General features: G+C 38.7%; 1 protein-coding gene across 1 annotated transcript in view; it reads right to left on the bottom strand.

Moving 5' to 3' along the window:
* Sobp (Sine oculis-binding protein) overlaps nt 1–18,962 on the bottom strand; it is a 104,042-nt gene that overhangs the window by 10,615 nt on the left and 74,465 nt on the right. The window contains exon 3 of the mRNA XM_065227095.1: nt 4,799–5,402. Within this exon, the coding sequence (XP_065083167.1) occupies nt 4,799–5,402 (604 nt within the window). The remainder of the gene's footprint in view (nt 1–4,798; nt 5,403–18,962) is intronic.

The following is an 18,962-nucleotide window of genomic DNA, read 5'->3' as shown; positions in this document are numbered from 1 at the left end:
TCCCAGAAGATAAATTGTTTACCTTGGAAACTTTCCAAAGGTATTTGTCTGTTATAGATTTTCAAAAGTCTTTCAAGGATGTTTAGAACTTTAAAAAATTCAAAGTAAATTTTTAGAGAATTTTAAAAAATTCTCGGGGTGACACTAAGATATATCACAGAAAAATACCAAAGTACAGACTACGAAAGTCTCATGTAAAATTAAGTGCTCTGAGGTCCGAATTCTTCATCTCCGCTTAAATCTTCAACCAGGTTTACCTATATAGTTAAACTTGGCTTAACGTATACGAGCGCCGTTTTTGATTATTGTTTAAATTATTAGAGACACAAAATTCAGCTCCGACACAATTCCAATATAATTGAGAGAACATTGTAATGAGAGTTCTGAGAAGAACTCTATGATGATTGGATGAGGATTCTAGGTCCACTTTTAATAAGAATTCAAAATTAGTTCTGAAATTTTGCTTAAGGGAGGTCTGATGAAAATTTGATGAAAATCCCGTGAACTCCAAAGATGGTCTCTGCGGATAGTTCTAAAAGAATTCTGGGGTGATTTCTGAAGATACTTCCAAGAGAATTCTAAAGAGTTCGAAATAAATTCCGAGAGGAATTCCAATGGAATCGAATTTTGAGGGTTCAATCTCAAAGGAATCCTGAGAAGAGTTTCAAAGTTATTCTGTGATGGATTTTTGTTTTGAGAATTCTGAGAAAATACTATGGGAATTCTAAGGAGAATACGAATTGAATTTCCAATTGAATGCAGGGGGGAAGTCCAAGATTATTCTAAGCATAAATTTATGCAATTTCTGAAGTTAATTCCATGGAAATTCTAAGGAAAATTCAAATAAATTTAAAATAGATTTATGCAAGGAGTCCTTCAGTGAGTTCCTAGAAGAATCAATAAAAAATCGAAATTAATCTACTCGAAGATGCTTAACGTCAAATATCAGACTTGAAGTGCAGATTTTATACGATAGATGAGAAGATTAAATTATAGAGTTGATAGCTCCGTTATAGTGCGGCAGTGTGAAATATACCTACATAGTAGAAAGCGAGCAAGGACAATGTTGAGGAAGGTATGAATCGGGTAGTTATTTACGTCAGATGTCAGACTTGAGTGTGAAACAATCGATAGAACTGTTTCCGCACATCGGAGGTACATGAGCGAATCGGCGATCATCCCTTTTGGTAGTGGTGGCAGAGGAAACACCCATCACCATCCCTCATTAACGGATGAGCTTGGTAAAGAAGCTGTTCTACCCGATTCGTACCATCCTCAAAATTGTCCTTTGTGCGCTTTTTCTACTTTCTATACACAAATTTCACACTGCCGTACTATAACGAAACTGTCGACTCTTAACTTTCATCTACTCATCTATCGTATAAAATGTCCATTTTAATTCTGATATTTGATGTTAAGCATATCCGACTACGAGAATTATCTATTTTCCAAGAATTTTGTTGATTGTTCTGCAAAGAATTTCAAGAATGCAATATTATTTTTGTAAAAGCTTTTTGCCTCTAAGTTTAAGAGAAGGGGAATTATTCTAAAACAGTTCTTGAGATCATTCTGAAGAAATTCTGTGAAACGTTCTTGGCGAATTACAAAAGTTATCTGCCTAGATATATCAAAATTTTAAACATTTCGAATGCAGAATCAAATTCAAGCTCATAAAAAAATGGGAATTACTATTTGCTAGTCATCATGTATAACGTAAGCAAAAGTAAATTATTCAAATCACTTCAAAATCACTTCCATGACATAAAAAGTTTATTTCAATATCAAACCGTATTTTAATTTCTAAGTTACCATATAAATAGTTACTTATTTAATATTTACAAGTCACTATTTGGTCACTATTTCCGTAATTTTAGTCACTAAAGTCACTACTATTATATCGCATCAGCACTACCAGCCCTGGTCCCCTCACATTGCTCAATCGCAGGCAATGAGAAGGCGGACTCTCTCGCAAAGGTGGGCGCGCAGGAGGTCGAATTGTATGCCAGGAAAATTTCACACGATGAATTTTATCGTTTAGTTCGTCAGAGTACCCTTTCGAGTTGGCAAACCGATTGGGACACTGAACGGTGGTTACATTCAATTATTCCTAATGTTTCTTCGAGAGCGTGGTTTAAAGGCTTGGACTTAAGTCGTGACTTCATTCGCGTGATGAGTAGACTTATGTCCAACCACTACTCGCTAGATGCTCATCTCAATAGAATAAACCTCGTGGACAGCAACATCTGTCGGTGTGGAAACGGTTACGACGACATCGATCACGCAGTTTGGCAATGTACGGATAATGACGCCGCCAGAGAGCGACTTTTGAATACCCTCGAGGCCCAAGGAAGACAACCCTATGTTCCTATCAGAGACGTGTTGGCAACCCGTGATCTCTGCTATATGCAGTCGATTTATGTGTTTCTGCAAATGTCTAGTATAAGAATTTAATTCGTTTGTCTTTTGTATCTCTTTATTAGTTTTTGTTTGTCTTGTCCCCCCGTCTCGATGAGTCTCATCGTCGCCCACTGGTCACCATAGCCGGTCGAACTCCAGACGAAACTAGAACCACACTACCGTTCATACTGGCGACAACGCTCTCATGAGACAACGAAACCTTACCCCCAAGCTCCTCACCTGATCCTATCCTTCGACAATGTACCTCTCTAACCGTGAGTATTCGGCCCAACTCCTACTAGACATAGAATTAAGTGAATTTTGTTACAAACAAAGAACAGTGAATTATCGGCTTCGTAAAGCTAACGCGATTGAGCCTTACAAATAAACGAACTAGATAAAAAAAAGAAAGTAACCTTGGAATGGGCGTGACTCTCCAGACATTCTGAAATGCGTTGCTGGATCTGCAATAGAGCTATCACCTTCCAACTCCCGGACTAAAGCTGTCTACAATGACCATAAATGCGGCATTGTAGAGAGAGTTCTTCCATAATAACACTGCCGACCAGTGGGGGTTAGAAGGAATACACACACATACACACACAGCTGTGCAATCGTTCTCCTCAATTTGATAAGCTGTAAAGTTTACTCTTTGCACTCAACGATTAAGGATATAACAGGCCTGTGAAGCACTTATACAAAATTACGATTAACAACTTCACTAGAAATTAAATGTAATATAACCTTGTTCACAATATCAATTAAAAATTCTGTCAATACTGGGATCAATCACATCTTCGTTCGCATGTGAAGTATGCTTTCTACTCTAATAGGTGTGTGCCCTCGCACGATGACCTTCCGGTGTGTCTCTAGATTCCCTTTGAAGATTACGTTTCACTCATGTTTCATCATTGAACGCAAGGACCGACGAAGACGACGACGCCTGTTTCTTACTGCAGCATAGCTCTTAAAGGAGAGATACCTACGAGTATTGAATCGAACGAAGAGATGTCGTGCCCCTTGTACCAACCAAAACAGCAGTACAACAGTAGGTTGGTATACTAAGAGGTGGGTAGTGTTATGGTAGTTAGCATTCACTCAATCACACAAACACACACACACACACCCAGCCCGTACAAAACGAAACCTTTTTGAAATCGAGCCTTTCTCAAGCGGATCAATTTTCACATTATTTTAATTGATAATCATCATCATCCCGGCGGACGGACATGCAATGCTTATGCTGTGTTCACCCGAGACGTTTCTTCGCTCTGACTCCACACTGCACTGAACATCTTCTCCCCCCAACCCAAAAAAAAAAGTACCAAACATAGGGCAATCTGTTTTTCGACCGTCGTCCAGTTGTTGGCGCGGTGGCTGCCCCGGGTTTGTTAACGGTCGATGAAATCGAAAACGTGATCCGCACAGGCTGCATCACGTGGTTCATTAAAATCGCGAAATTGTATCCTCCTCGCTGCCGTCCGTCCGTGTAATCATGGCGCGACTGCAACGGCGTGGAGCTTTCCCTCGAAAAAATTATCCCGGACGACGACGCGATCTGGGATATTTTCAAAACCTAAATGTAGCCAGTGATGCCACATGTACGGATTTTTCTGGAATGGTACAGATTTTCTGAGCTATGTTTGATAACATGCATTACAGAATACAGATTTTTCTAAAAAAGTGTACTGATTGAAACTGAAAATCTAACAATATTTGTGTAGCCTAAAATACAGATGTGGCATCACTGCAAAATGTGCAATCATCAGCGAAAGGCAGGAATCCCGTTCACGTTCTCATTACGATAACAAATTCGATTTATTCGGGAAATTCGACTTTTGGATTTCTAGTTGCAACGAGGTCGCTCATTACTGGATCATTTTGGCAGCCGAACTGCCGTAATTGGATATGACGATGTGGAAGCGACTGTACGCCATCATGGGAAAAGTAATTTGTTCGCTCATTTACGGGGTCGATTTTGCTATTACTAGGGTGATTTCTATGAACGACTCTTGTGCTGCCCATTTGGTGGTGCAACTCTACGTCAGATGCATCCGGCTGGCCAAATAACAATTTGCTACCGCGGACTGATTAACGATGCGTGGTGCCAGGGTTATAATTATGCCATCCACTATAGTGAACTCTTTTGATCTAGGAACGTATTTTCCCGGGTCGAAATCAATCGTCGTATGCTTGTTAATCATCATTGAGAGTAATTGCAAATCATACATTTTGAAAAAAAAACGTTCTGTTCTCCAATAACGTTCTCCAAGCGCCTGCAGTCTGAAAACTTTTGAACCCACTTCAGATCAAACACGCTTGATACTTTGTAATAAAATCTATACTATTCTCCTAACTCCTAACTGATAATAAATCACCTGCCATCCTCATCAAATCTTACCTTGCTTGTCTAGCATCTTCACCAGCAGTGGACTTTTCGAACTCTCCCGGGAGCTATCCTTCTCGGATGTGGAACTTTCGCCATGGTGAAGTAAATTAACACCATTTCTAGTGTTGCTGCCGCTGCTGCTGTTGTTGTTGTTGTTGTTGTTGTTGCTGCTGTTGTTGTTATTATTATTGCTACTGCTACCTCCTCCTCTTCCATCGCTGCTATTGGCAGTAGCTTTATTATTATTGCCAGCCTTCCCCAACGAGGACGACGATGCTGGTGAAACTACACCTGATGCGACTGCTGCCGATGCAATAGTATCACTTAGCTCGCTGGAATTATGCTGCAGCATATTGAATTGCCTTGGCTTGTGCTGTTGTGTCTTGTTGTGCTTCGATTTCGACGCCGCCACCGACGCCGTCGTGGAGGATGACGACGATGATGATGAGGACGATGGGTTGGTTCCATCCTTGTTGCTGCTACCGTTGGTCCTTTGGCTGGTGGGTTCGCTTCCCGGTGGGGGTGGGGGTGGAGGTGCGATATCGATACGGTGATCCACACTGTCCCCGTAGCCGTACCAGCCGAGAATGTCGTTCATGGCCGTCTCGGCAAAGTCCTGTGCAAAATGAGAGCAAGAGAGATACGGAAAACATCAACAATGAGAACCCGAGCCGAGCAGTGTAAGACGATATTTTCCAAGAGTAAAGTCATTATTTTATTAAAATCATGATACCGGACCGAGATCGACTTTCGCGTGCCGGGCCTGCTGCTGCTGCTGCTGCTGCGTGGAACGTTGTAATGCAACCAGGATGTGTGAGAGATGTTGTGGAGGTTGCTCGATGATGGGAGTAGGAATAGGTACCTAGGGTTGATGCATATATTATGTCACGCTCTAAGAGGGGAGGGGGGGTCTAAGATTTTGTGACAAGCAATGCATTAGGTATAGGAAAAACGTCACTATAGGGGGGAGGGGGTAATTTTTTGCTCGTTTTAGCGTGACATAATTAATGCATGGGCCCCGTACGGACGAATGATAATAATTGTAACAGGAGCTGAAGGCGAGTCTGTTGCTGGTGTAGATGTCTGGATTGCTGGAGAAGCAAGGAATTCCGCAATATAAAATGACGAAGATGCATCGATCGGGTCGTTGCATGGTGACACAGGGTGTCGAGTAGCTAGAAAAAACCTGGAAAATCAGGGAATATCAGGGAATTCATTTTTGGACCTGGAAAATCGGCGAATCTCAGAGGATTCAATTCAAATTCAGGTTAATATTTCTTAATCCCAGAAACTTTTGACGTAGGACTACGTTTGGATTTTGGGGTACACTTTGTGAAAACCTAAAATGGAACATTTAACGAAATTATGAAAGATTTTGAACGTTAATAACTCAGCTGCCCCTGAACCAATTTCAATAATTTTATCACCAATTGATAAGAAATATTTCTACGCATCAATGACAATGCTTTTGACTGTGAATTTTCAACAAGAAACTATTGAAAAAGTTGACAGTGTCAAACATTGTCCAAAAGCGTCGAAATAACTGACAAATCCACCAATTACGTACATGCATATACTGCTTCCCCAACACAGTCATCAGAGAATCATTAGTAGACGAAGCAAGTCAAAGTGCTATTCGCCTCCGATCTTAGGGCGTGTGCGAATAGGGAGGATGCAATTGCGTAACATTTTGCACACTCATGGCCATATTCAGAACCACACACTCCCAACGACCACACAAAATGCTCTCCAGAGTTGTAATCTTGTAACCGAACTTGGAAGCAGGGGCGCAAGTGATTTTGATCGATTCTCTTCACCGACTTTCTGTTTCGTTAATAACTCGACGGCAAACACATTCTTTTATACGTTTGTTGTTCTGGATGATAGAAGAGCATAGTAGAAATTGTGCGAAATAGGTTAGTGAAGCTATGTTCGTCAAAAGAGGAAATCGATGAAGATAATTGACTTTCACCCCTCTGCTTCTAAGCCGCTTAATTCAGTCGTCGTCATAGCAATGAAAACTAGTATTGCATCGCTTTTGATTCTTGGGTTACACTTGCTGGTAGCAATTCTGCTGTTCGACATTTTCGAAGGACCACCAAAAAACAAGAAATTACACTATTTTCTAGGGATGCCTAAAAGTCCAATTATTCGATTAACGATTGATCGCAAAGATTTTTCCAGCTATTCAATTAAATATTGAATTTTCAATTATTCGAGCGCGCAACTGACATCCCTTCTTATTTCTACTCGTTTGATTTAGCGCAGTAGAGAATATAAATAAAAGAACTAATTTATCTGAACAGGCATAGAGAAGAGCCCTTGACGTGAAACAAAATCATAAATTCGCCGAAAAAAGTGTACAGCGTCTTTCTGCTAAAGGCTAAGATTTATCAACTTGTCGAGAGAAGGAGCACAAACGAAGTGACAGACGACTAACTGGCCAAGAAATCCATTAAAATAATGTGGTTCACTGTAATAGAATTTTCTTGGATTAGTTTTTTTGTTTTGATTTGAACAAAGTTGATTTTGTGTACAATGTCTGTTTGACAGTGTGCAAAGAGTGTATCATTTTGTCATTTTTTTATGCATTTCAGTTTTGAGTAGAGTGAAAGAGATAGAACCAAAACATTCTAATACATTTGGTGAAAATGCTAATACAATCCAGTAGTAGTGTTGCCATGTGGTACAATCCAGTAGTAGTGGTGTTACCATGTGGTACACTGAAAAATTGAAATAGCAGGTTAGTCACCAAAGTTTTCGAGCCGCTCCGTCTGTCACTTCGTTTGTGGAAGGAGTTTAACGAGAAAAACTAAAAAGGGGAGGAGCTTTAGCTGAATGGACACTAGAGTGATGCAAAATTTGAAATTTTCGCTCCACAATACTTAAACGATTTCAAATCGGATCCTGACTAACCTCTAAAAATTTGAACCCATTTGGTGAGAAACTAAGATGGCACAAACCATTTGAAGTTTGTATGGGAATTACTATGTTCATGTCCATCTAATAATACACCATATTGTTTGTTCATGTCCATCTAATAATACACCATATCAGTCTGTTTCAAAAGCTTTCAACTGTTCTTGTAGGAAATTTTCCTAGCTACAACTTTGCTCAAGACCACTTTTTGATTAAATGCAATGATCTAAAGTTATCAATGGTTCAATGCACTGATGTCTTATGATCATGCTCAATCAACTGTTCAGCAGGCAACATTGGTGTTTATGGCGCGTAGAATAGAGGACAAAAATCATGACTACTATGTCATACTGCAGAATCCAGTGTTGCCCACAATACAGTTGCTTAATCTTGCCATAAGATTGTCAATCTCTTAAATAATCAATAACTTTTTCCTGTCTCGGTTTACATAGAAACGATTTTCAGCAAAGTTGTAGCTGAGAAAATTTTCTATAAGAATGGCTATCGAACTGTTTCGCAGCTCAATATGGAAAAAGACTAGAAGGCAATGAACAAAAAGTTGAGATTTCCCATAGTAATTTACATGTAAACTTCAAATGGCTTGTGCGAAGTCTGTTTCTAACCAAATCTCTCGAAGTCTGTTTCTAACTTTGGGAGGCTAATCTGGACCCGATTTGAAACCATTTAAGCATTGTGGAGCGAAAAAGTCAAATTTTGCATCAGTCTACTGGACACTGATATTCTGTGGCCTTCCAACCTGTCGCAGACATCAGTTCAACCCCTGTCCAGTAGCAGACGGGCCGAGACTCTTGCGAGTTTCCAATCATTGAACCGAAGAACAAAGGGCTACCTACACGTCATCATCATCTTCCAAAGGCTTTAAGCCTGTACTACCATCGGCTGTTTTTAGAGCCACCAAGATTTTCCAAAAGAGTTAAATTTTCTGAATATGTTCCAACTAAAATTCATATCAAAAGGTTCTTTTCAGGGCTATCATAGTCATACTAAAGAGTATATACAGCGAGAACCCCGCTCAAATTCCTATTCCTTCACAAAACACAAGCTCCTGCTGCAGTTGTCCCTTGTAGTTTTTTATTTTATTGTTGCTGACTTCGCTATTTTCAAACATCTTAATTACTCGGTGTAGTTTGAGTATAATTGTTCATTTTCAATTTTAAATAGAGTTGTGAACTTGAGGCTTCTCCATGCTCGATGTTGCATTTCTGCCATTTGAGCAAAAATTACTCAAATAAAATGGTATTTCGATGATTTTGAACCTGATATAAATTCAGCTCCCGCTGAAACGGATGGAGAGAGTGGAAATGCCAACTTCCTGTTTTTTTTTTTAATTTTTTTAACAAATGGTGGGCTCTTCTCCCTACTCATTTGGGACATCCTTCTGTTGGATGGCTTGTTTTTCGAACGATGATCCTGTTGTTGGAAGGAGATTCTCATCTATCCCGTCAATGAACGTGGGTGATGTTGCCCACGAATTCACCCAAACCGTTTTTGGCGCTTTATATGTACAATGGCAGGTTGAGTACAATTAGAGGTTATTAAACTTGATCAAGTTGAACAAAAAGGATAGGCCACAGTCTACCAACAGTTGTCTTGCTGGTAGTTCCATATCATCATCATATTATTATCAATATAAATTCAGTTCCCGCTGGATGTTGGTATATTTCTGAGTTGAACCGGTGGAAACTAATGATTTTAAATTGGCTCAATACTTGACTAGCCTACACGCTAACTTGAAAGTACTCATTAATGAGTAAAAAAAGACCCATTTTGAAGAAAAGTGGCTTAACTCATTAATGATTAAACAATTTTACCCATTAATGAGTATCTGTTACCCATTAATGATTAACAATTACTCATTAATGGGTAACTGATACTCATTAATGGGTAAAAATTTTACTCATTTAATGAGTTAAGCCACTTTCCTTCAAAATGGGTCTTTTTCAACCATTAATGGGTACTTTCAAGTTAGCGTGTATTGGTCCCAAGTACATTTATAAGCGTACACTGTACACAAACATCATCCTCCGATCGAATGAAACCTCAGACCATTCAAAACAAAACACCGAAATCGCTTTTTCGAATGATATCTGCAACCGGATGACGGTTGTTTTGAAATCAGATGATTTTCCTCTCGAATACAGGATGAAACTTGTTATGAGAAGGGATAGGGCCTTCAGTTGAAATGCGTAATGCTCTCTGCAGAATGACTGTCATACTAAATGGAAATGCATATGGTATTGGTTCAGCCCCATAACGCAAATCATTCAAAACGATGATGTAAATAATTCTATCGAACGTCATTTGCTGATCTGAGCTGACAAACAAGGTGGAAGCATATGTATCGCTATCAGAGCTGTTACGAACATAGCTAAAGGATGAAAACCAATGGTTGGCTAATTCGTGGTAGAGGAGGTTTTCTCCACCACAAAAAAAAATTGTATCCATAATGGAATGGCTTATTATGGCTATGCAGTATGGAATTGTAGATATTCAAATTATAAATCTAATTAAAACCACTTGATTGTCACACTATTCTTAAATGTTTGTCCTCTGAGTGCCGTATGTTTTATAGCTAATTTTCAAACGAAAATCATCCTGTATTTGGATGACAGTCATATGGATGTTCATCATCTGACGACGAATTCAACCATAAGAAAATCATCCGAAATTCGAATGCATATTGTTAAAGGGCTCGAGCAATGCACTAATCATTCGAAGTATTGCGGATGTTTTGGTTCAGTGTACCTCGTTTTAGTCGATATTCTAGTACTATACTATGTTTGTTTTGATTCGCTATGAAAGTTTGACAGATAAAATGAGGGCTTAGTGGATTTTCCTATGTTTCGAGGGGTGAATCGATTAGCTTGAGACCGAAAAGAGTACCAGAGCTGAGCCAAAAAGTTGAGCACGTTTCTTGGGGACTTTCTGTTTTTAGAGTTACCTCTATGGTTGAACGGAGATCCTGAGGGTTGATAAAAATCCTTTTCCGTAGACGCTAGACGTTGTTAGTTGTTGCAAAATGTAAACTCCAAATGGGTATGTGCGTATCTCTTAATAGATGTTCCACCTGATTGCGTCTGACAAAATTTAACCTTCGAGTAGATTGATGCTCCTGCTCGATCCATCTGTGTCCAACAAAAATCAATCCTTTGAGCGCCTTTGAGTAAATTTAAGAACGGTAAAGAGTTAAGAGAAGATGATGATTTTTTATGAATACTTGTAGTTCTTGTCCCTTATAGTGGTCTCAACAGCTTGATTAGCTCAGAGAATCACCAAATGAGAATTTAGGATTATGGTCTTCCTTGGATGGATTTTTTTTTTATTGCTTGGTGTAGAACTTTTATGATTGAATAATGATTCAAAGTTACGTCGACAAGCAAAGAGTGGATTTATTGAGTATTCTTGGTCTTCATTGTAAACCTGGTTAGAGACGAACCAGCCTAGGGCTGAAAGTCTCTTTAATGAAGAAAAAAAAAAAGTAAACCTAAACCTAAAACTAGCTTCTCAGTGAAGTTATAGTATAGTGATGATGCTGCTGATGAAATTGAGATGGAATTAACTTAAAAATTTTGGAGGTAAAAGCACTGTTTTTACGATTTCCTACCGTAGTCCGCCCGCAAATTACAGTTGGGTTAAACGTATTACCCGGAATAATTTTCTTGTGGAACTGGGTCTAAAAATGTGCTCAAAGCAAAAAATATATAACGGGGTTAAAGACAAGTGTTTCATATGTAAAATGCAGGGTGACCAGTGAGTGGAGAAATCGGGAAAACCGCGAAAAATCCGAGAATTTGAAGTCAATGCGATAATTCCGTTAAATTCGACGACAAATCGAAAAAAATACTTCGTCCGCTCTTCGAAGAAAAAAAAAAAGATTTCCCTTGGAATGCACAAAATTTTCAGGATACTTAGAAGAATTATTAAGAGAATTTTATGAAACAAATTTGAGCAGATTATAGAATCAATGAGATAACACTATTTCAGAGAATATTTTCGAAAACCTTTAATAGAGTTTTGACTACAACTCCCAAGTTCAGAGTAAACAATGTAACTCTGGAAAATTCCATGGCTATTGTAAAGAGGATACCAGGATTTGTGAAAAATACTAAGGGAATTGAATGTAGAGGGTTTAATTCCAAAGGAATTTTGTGAATTCCGAGGATAATTCCAAGCGCATTTCGAAACGAATTTCTAGAGATTTTTTTTCGGAGAGTTCCAAGCAATATCCAAAAGAAATTAGAAGTGAACTCCAATATAATGCTGAGGAATGTTTGATGACCATTAACCATATTACCTCAGACAAACAGACATAACACTCGCAAGTTGTTCGTCGAACAAGCATTTAACGGACAATTTAAAAGTATCGTAGTTGGTAGTACTACCACCTGTGGCGCGCATAGTCAATTTCCTTGCGTTTGACGTTTACACACTACCGCCATCTGTTCAGCGTAATGCCCACCACAGATGGCAGTGCGATCAAAACATGTATGGTACATCTATAATATAGACTATATATGCAGTTGGATTAACAGCTAGGTAAAGGTTCAAAAAATTTCAGAGCTCAGTACCTCGCTGAGTACCAGAGATAGAAATTCTCACTCAGCTGCACGATAAGCATTTCCTTACTCAAGCTACTTTTCGGTGAGTTGTGAACCGTTCACATTTTCATCTCTCCTTTTTCACCGATAATTCATTATCCTCTCTCATACATAATCCGAAAATATCTCTCTTCAAAAACCAACGAAAATACTTTTTCATCACCCATTTGGCTCTGAAAACTACCAAGAGCGAAAAAAAATACCACCCCAAATTGTTCGGTTCCAATCCAATGTGATGTTAACAGTTGAGAGTTGGAAATTGGCCGTCTCGTTTGTTCTTCCGCTGATTAAAAGGTTGACGGAGTGTGCCGGCATCCTGTGTTATCCAATTAAACAGCCGCAGAAGGAAAGGGACAACGATTTCACATAGCCTCACCTGTTTGCATTTCGTTCGTTTCAACCAGTCCAGCAGATTTTTTTTATTTCCTTTTTATACCTTCTGTCATATCATAAGGGTCATCCATAAATGACGATGCAATTTTCTTACCAATTTTAGACCTTCCCCTCCCCCTTCGTGGCGTTTTTTCTATACCTTATTCATGGTCCTTTACAAATGTTGCAACCCCCTCTCCATTACTCCTCAGATTCTACGTAATTTATGGATGTTCCCTAACTTTTGTTTTGGTCCTTAATTTCGGATCGTCGTTGGTGTGCGGAAAGTGAATTTTCAGGTGTATGAAAGAAGTGAAAAATCATTATCGGCATCAAGAATTCACTGAACAAGAAACGATTTATCTGCCGCTTATGCTCTCCGAAAAAAATAAATCGCTGTTGCTTTTCTCGCGAAAACTGCTGTGAGCGTATAATATTCTCTCGCTTCTCACATTCTCATCTATTTCTCCTATAGCAGGTGAAAAATGACGTTTCTCTTCTCAAGTAGGCGAAAATTTCGATCTCTGCTGAGTACTATATTTTGTAGTCAGTGAAAGAGAAATCACATGTCGTGTAATATCAATATAGGGGAATTTACGTATTCTCGTCAATCTAAGCAGCGTCCGAACTTCTATTAGCGATTTCTCAGCGTCACACACATACATGACAGGTTTGTTTGTTGACATTTATCTGCTGCTTGCTGTTCTACCAATTCCAATCGACAGAATTGATCAAAACGGGTTGAACATGTTTTTACAACGCTCCAAACTTCTCAGGTAAGAGTGACTATTGTCGGCAGTCTCTTTTTCTTCGGCACCCTTTCCATTTGAACTGCGTATTAACCAGCTGTTCTATTATCGGCAACTCGAAATCAGCCGTATTTTGTAGTATGTATATTTCATTTAAAGAAAAATATGGTATAACAGGAATTCACAGTCGTAAAAATGTAATCAGATTGAAGCTGAAAAGGTAAGGAATCGGTTTAATACATTCAGCGAAGAGTTTTGATGGGAAAATACAGTGAAATAAACGTTTCGATTTCGGTTGCCGAAAACAGTCAATGGGTGCCGAAGCCATAATTTACCCTATATGGTATGTTGAGAGATTGAGCTCATGAGAGAAAATTGTTGCTCTTGGATTTGATTTTTTTTTAATAGGGCTCTAGAGATGTACGGAACAGGGAAATAAAATCAGAACTACTTTGACTACCAACCTGAGTAACTGTATTTTATTGGCTACCTAAAAGAAGTACAAGTTTACATACTTGTGATCTTACAATTACGTTTCACCTGGAACTTTACGCATGTTCTCACCGTATGACATCATGTAGAAATTAATCCTTCTTATAAGTATTTCCAAGGTCCAGACGAATTTTCTAATAAAAAGTGTATTGGTGAAATAAAATAATGAGTGGATGTTTTATCATATTGAATCGCATTCGTATCAAGTTTTTTAAGATTACGCAAAAGTACTGTAAAACCAAAAATATTACTGATCTGAACGTAAGTTTAGTGGATGCCGACAAACAAGCCGGAAGAACTAATATTCCTGGATCCAAATCTCAATTTTAGATGGTCAGAAAATTTCACGTCATCGAATCAATCTACGATAAATCTTTTATCGTCTCTTATATCTAAATCCATCTACTCGCATCGCTCTCCAACTTTTTGCATCTTCAACGTGTGTGCATCTCACAACAGCAAAGCGAAATTTTGCCTGTATCTTAGATAGAGTCGCCACCCCTTGTAATATTGATTTATTCAAATTGAGTACAGTGAAGTTTACCACGGTAAAAACTATTTTTGGCGTAATTGATTGATGTGAACAGAGTGTGAAAAAACAAAAGGTGATAAATCTGAAATTCCACTGTAGAGCAGATGCTCCAGTATTGGCCACTACTAGAATAAATTATCATTTTTAAAGAGATTTGCAGTTTTGTTTAACTTATTTTAAAAAATATTCTATTTGTCATTGTAGGTCGCATCATTTCTCGAAAAAAAAAATGCTGCTGCATTCAATAATATAAATAGATTAAGTTGTAGATGCTTAACGTCATATATCAGACTTAAAGTGGTTATTTTATACGATAAATGAGGAGATGAAAGTATAGAGTTGATAGTTCCGTTCCCCTAGCAGAGTAAAACCTGGCGACCGAGTTGATCAGCAAAAGGAATAACAATTAGGTATTTTATTAAAATATTTCGTCCGATCGGACACCAGCTAAGATTTGTCATTGTAATTGACAGACTTTCGCGCTATTTTAACAAAATTGTTTCTCACATAGTCACTGACAGACTTGATCCTCAAAAAAACCTTCGTCGAAATCTCATTCATTCATTGACAATTGACACGACTGTTAGCTCAAATGAGTGAAAAAAGCAGAATTGTCAATTTCACCGTGTATTGTCGAGATTTTACAGAGCTGGCTTTCACTCCCCTGGTTCCCGGTATTTCTGGTTCACTGGCCACCCTGCATAGGGTTACCATATGGTATCCTTTTGCCCGAAAATGTCCTCCTTTTGAATCCTTGCATTTTTTCCAGTAACATATTCATAAAAATTGTTTTCAAAGAGCGTTGTTTGCAGAGCTTATTTGTTTAACCTCATCTTATATAGCAAATGCCATTCGATGGTGGGACTAGGAGTATACTACAGCTATCAACCCCCTACATTTAGGCTACGATCCATTTGGTGCATTTTCACTTAAATTTGACGGAAAAATTTCAAATTAACTTGCTTATTTCAGACAGACCAGGAATCAATTTTGACAAATAATTTCTTGAAAGTCGGACGATCATTATAATTTATTTTCGAAGTATCAGTGAAGATTCATGAAGTGTACACACTTAAATTTTTTCGCCGAGATGGGCACCACATTGGGCTCGGCATTTTATTTTGCTGGATCTCAGTGAAAAACTTGCCGAGATTCAGCTAACAAACGGGAATTTTGCCGAGATCTCAGCTAACAAACATATTTTTTGCTGAATTTCCAGCAAAATAAATCGAGTTTTGGTGGTGATTCGGTGGTCGACGTTACCGTGAATCAGCGAGTTTACGGCTTACAAAAGTAATCGTCTGCTGTTCAGTGTAATGCCGCGGATACACTTGTATGGCAAACTTTAAACATGAGCATTATTTATGAAATAAATTATGAACACATCCCTGGATTGGTTCTGATTTCGGCGTTGGTCGCGAGTTGATTGGGTCGGTGAGGAGCTGCCGTCGCGAGTGATTGGTGATGGAAAGTGGATGCAGTCCTTTTTTTCTCTGTTGAGATCCCTCTAGAGTGTATTTCGTGGTTGATGGGGTTTGCTCTGCTGTGTGAGAACCGAAAAGCAAGAGTGTTGTTTTTAACACCGGTTGAAGAAGTAGCGGCAGCATATCTATTGAAGCTCTTCGAAATCATCGTGATGTCATGGATTCCTTTGCAACATATCGGGTGAGATCTTTCCTTTATTTTTCTCGTAATCCCATTTTATTGTTTGTCATGTTAGTTATACATCACACTTTACACTTTACATTTACATCCTTACATTATTAGTAATTAGAGATAAAAATATATATTTGCTTAATATAACCACAGACAAACAGACATAACACTCGCAAGATGTTTATCGAACAAGCATTAAACAGTTAATTTAAAAGAATCGTAGTTGTCCGGCACCTGTGGCGCGCATAGTCAATTCCCTTGCGTTTGACGTTTACGCAGTACCGCCATCTGTTCAGCGTACTACCCACCACAGTGTACTCAACAGATGGCGGTAATGTTTTAGCGACGATGTTTTACAATGAGAAATATTCAATTTGTTATGTCTGTTTGTCTGTGATATAATCTTGAAATTTCAGTGTTACATCCACTTGATATTGTGAGCTGAGGGAACATAGAGCTGCAACTTATTATATGTAAAATAATTATTATTTTCATTGCAGAATATCAACTATTTTATCTATATAAATTTATATGCATTATTTCATATTTAATGTTTTAATATATTTCATTTCTCCACTACATATATTTTCATTATATAAATAAATACTGGGTTGGGAGGGAGCATCAGGGTATCATTTGACCTGGGACTGGACGATGGGGTGGTATGACAACCGGAGTCTAGGAGGGAATAAACACTATCATTTTCTTTATCCTACCGATTCGATTGTGGTGGTGTGAATTCTACTTCAACAGTTTCAGTGAGATTGACGCGCCTTTCTTTACAAACCATCCTGTAGTAAGATTAATAAGTATTGCGAATTGTGTTATTCGATTTGTTGGATCGTATCGTTGGAAGGAGATTCTTAAATTCCCGTGGATTTCGTGTAAATGTCTCTGCTTACGGGTCCGCCCCTCCGTTTTTGGCCCTTCATACGCTCAAATTGATCTTGCTATTAAGTGGAGCTGCATACAAGACAAGATCTTTGAAGGGATGGTGGCTACCTTACATACAATTTCTAGCAAAATAAATTGCCGAGCTGCTCGGTGGTGCCCATCTCGGCAAAAAAAAATCTAAGTTATAACACAGAATCAGGGGTTGAGCATATATTATGTCACGCTCTAGGAGGGGGGGTCTGATATTTTGTGACAAGCAGTGCATTAGGTATAGGAAAAACGTAACGATAGGGGGGGGGGAATAAATTTCTCCTCGATTTAGCGTGACATAATTAATGCATGGGCCCCAGGCTGCGTTCCATTTTCTGAATTTTTACTTAAATTTGACATTTCGAAAATAATTTACAATGTTCGGAAATCTCTCTGTTGTTGATCGTACGATTTTCGAGAAGGTCTGCCAGAAATAAGTCTGGTACAATAGTATGTTTATTTGAAAATTTTCTATCTGTCAAATTTAAGTTAAAATTCACCAAATGTAACACAACTACACAGATTGAATTCAACATGTGTTCGATTTAGACGTTCTGGTTCTATGGTATTTTAGGTATTTCAAGCATAACTATTCAAATCGACGTATCTGATTTTGTAAACAATCACTTCAACCGACAATTTGTGGCAACTGCAAGCTCACTCACAGAAACTAACAACACCAGCTAGTAGGGAAAAGATTCCCCTACCTGATGATGGTGTTTGCGTGGGTGAGTTAGCAGCTAAGACAAATCGTCGATTGAAGCGATTGCTTACAAAAGCAGATACGTCGCTTGATTTGTTTAGGCCGCTGCCATACTGAGAGCGAAAAAGCACGCGAAGCGTGAAATCGAATGTAAGGAATAATATCAATAGGGTTAACTACCCCATTTCCGGCCTATTAAGCACAACCCGCACTTAATATTTCTTAATCTAGCGTAGTTTAGCACCACGGAATGTTATTCGTACTGGTGGCTTCCAAATTTATTTACCTTTCCGTACGTACCATAAGATTTGATAAAGTGAAACCAATCGTTGAGATATTGTTAAAAGTCTAACACTGCTTCTTGACGCCAAACTCGGCCTACGGATTCTAACGCATTAAAACGCCAATGAATTATTCATTTCGGCCTATCCGATGAAGATAAAGATTGATTCGGTCGGAGCGCTTCATTTGTATTTGAGAATATTGGGTGCAAACATTCATATCACGCGTTCTTATTGACTTCGTTCGGTATCATTTGAACTAAAGTATCGTACCAAGCGCATAATTTACCTGTTAACGCCGAAATAATGGATTTATTTGATGTTTTCTGCGTGATAGGCCCAAAATGGGCGCTTAGGCCGAAGTAGTTCTCTACCCTAATAGGAATTCTTTTGTATATAACGCTAAGCACGCCTCTTCGCTCCCACTATGGCAGCGGCCTTACAGGGTGAAAGGTAATTCCTGTCCGTGTTTTTTAAGCAATTGTAGTATCAAATGGGTTAATCACATACATGTCTGCATATTTTTTTTTAGAGTGTGTCAACACGGCATGCAAGTTTGTTTTGAATTTTCATTCGTTTGATACACGTGATAATCATGGACGCGAAAAGGGAACTCGTGATAAGCCTGTTTTTGAAGCATCATATACCCAGATACACATACAGGAGCGGCACATGATAGTGTTTGTTTGTGTTTGAGAGCAATACTACAAACATTTTCGAAGATGAAAAGTGGTGACAATACAAGAACCAACTCTCCGAACAAAAATCGTGATTGTGACGTCGCAACTTTATTGTCTCCGGTGCCTGAAGCTTCGGGTACACGGGACCACACTACCACCCATAAAGTTTGCCCCGCTTACTAATACATTCGTAAGAGGCACTGCCTCACCTATAGGTAAAGCACATAGTCATAGACCGTGTTCTATTTT

This window comes from Ochlerotatus camptorhynchus, unplaced genomic scaffold (assembly GCF_037179485.1).
Source record: "Ochlerotatus camptorhynchus isolate MF236.1 unplaced genomic scaffold, CSIRO-AGI_Acam_v1.1 ptg000022l, whole genome shotgun sequence".
NCBI lineage: Eukaryota > Metazoa > Arthropoda > Insecta > Diptera > Culicidae > Ochlerotatus > Ochlerotatus camptorhynchus.
The sequence above is the reverse complement of the archived record's forward strand: the minus strand, read 5'-3'. Positions and strand labels throughout refer to the sequence as shown.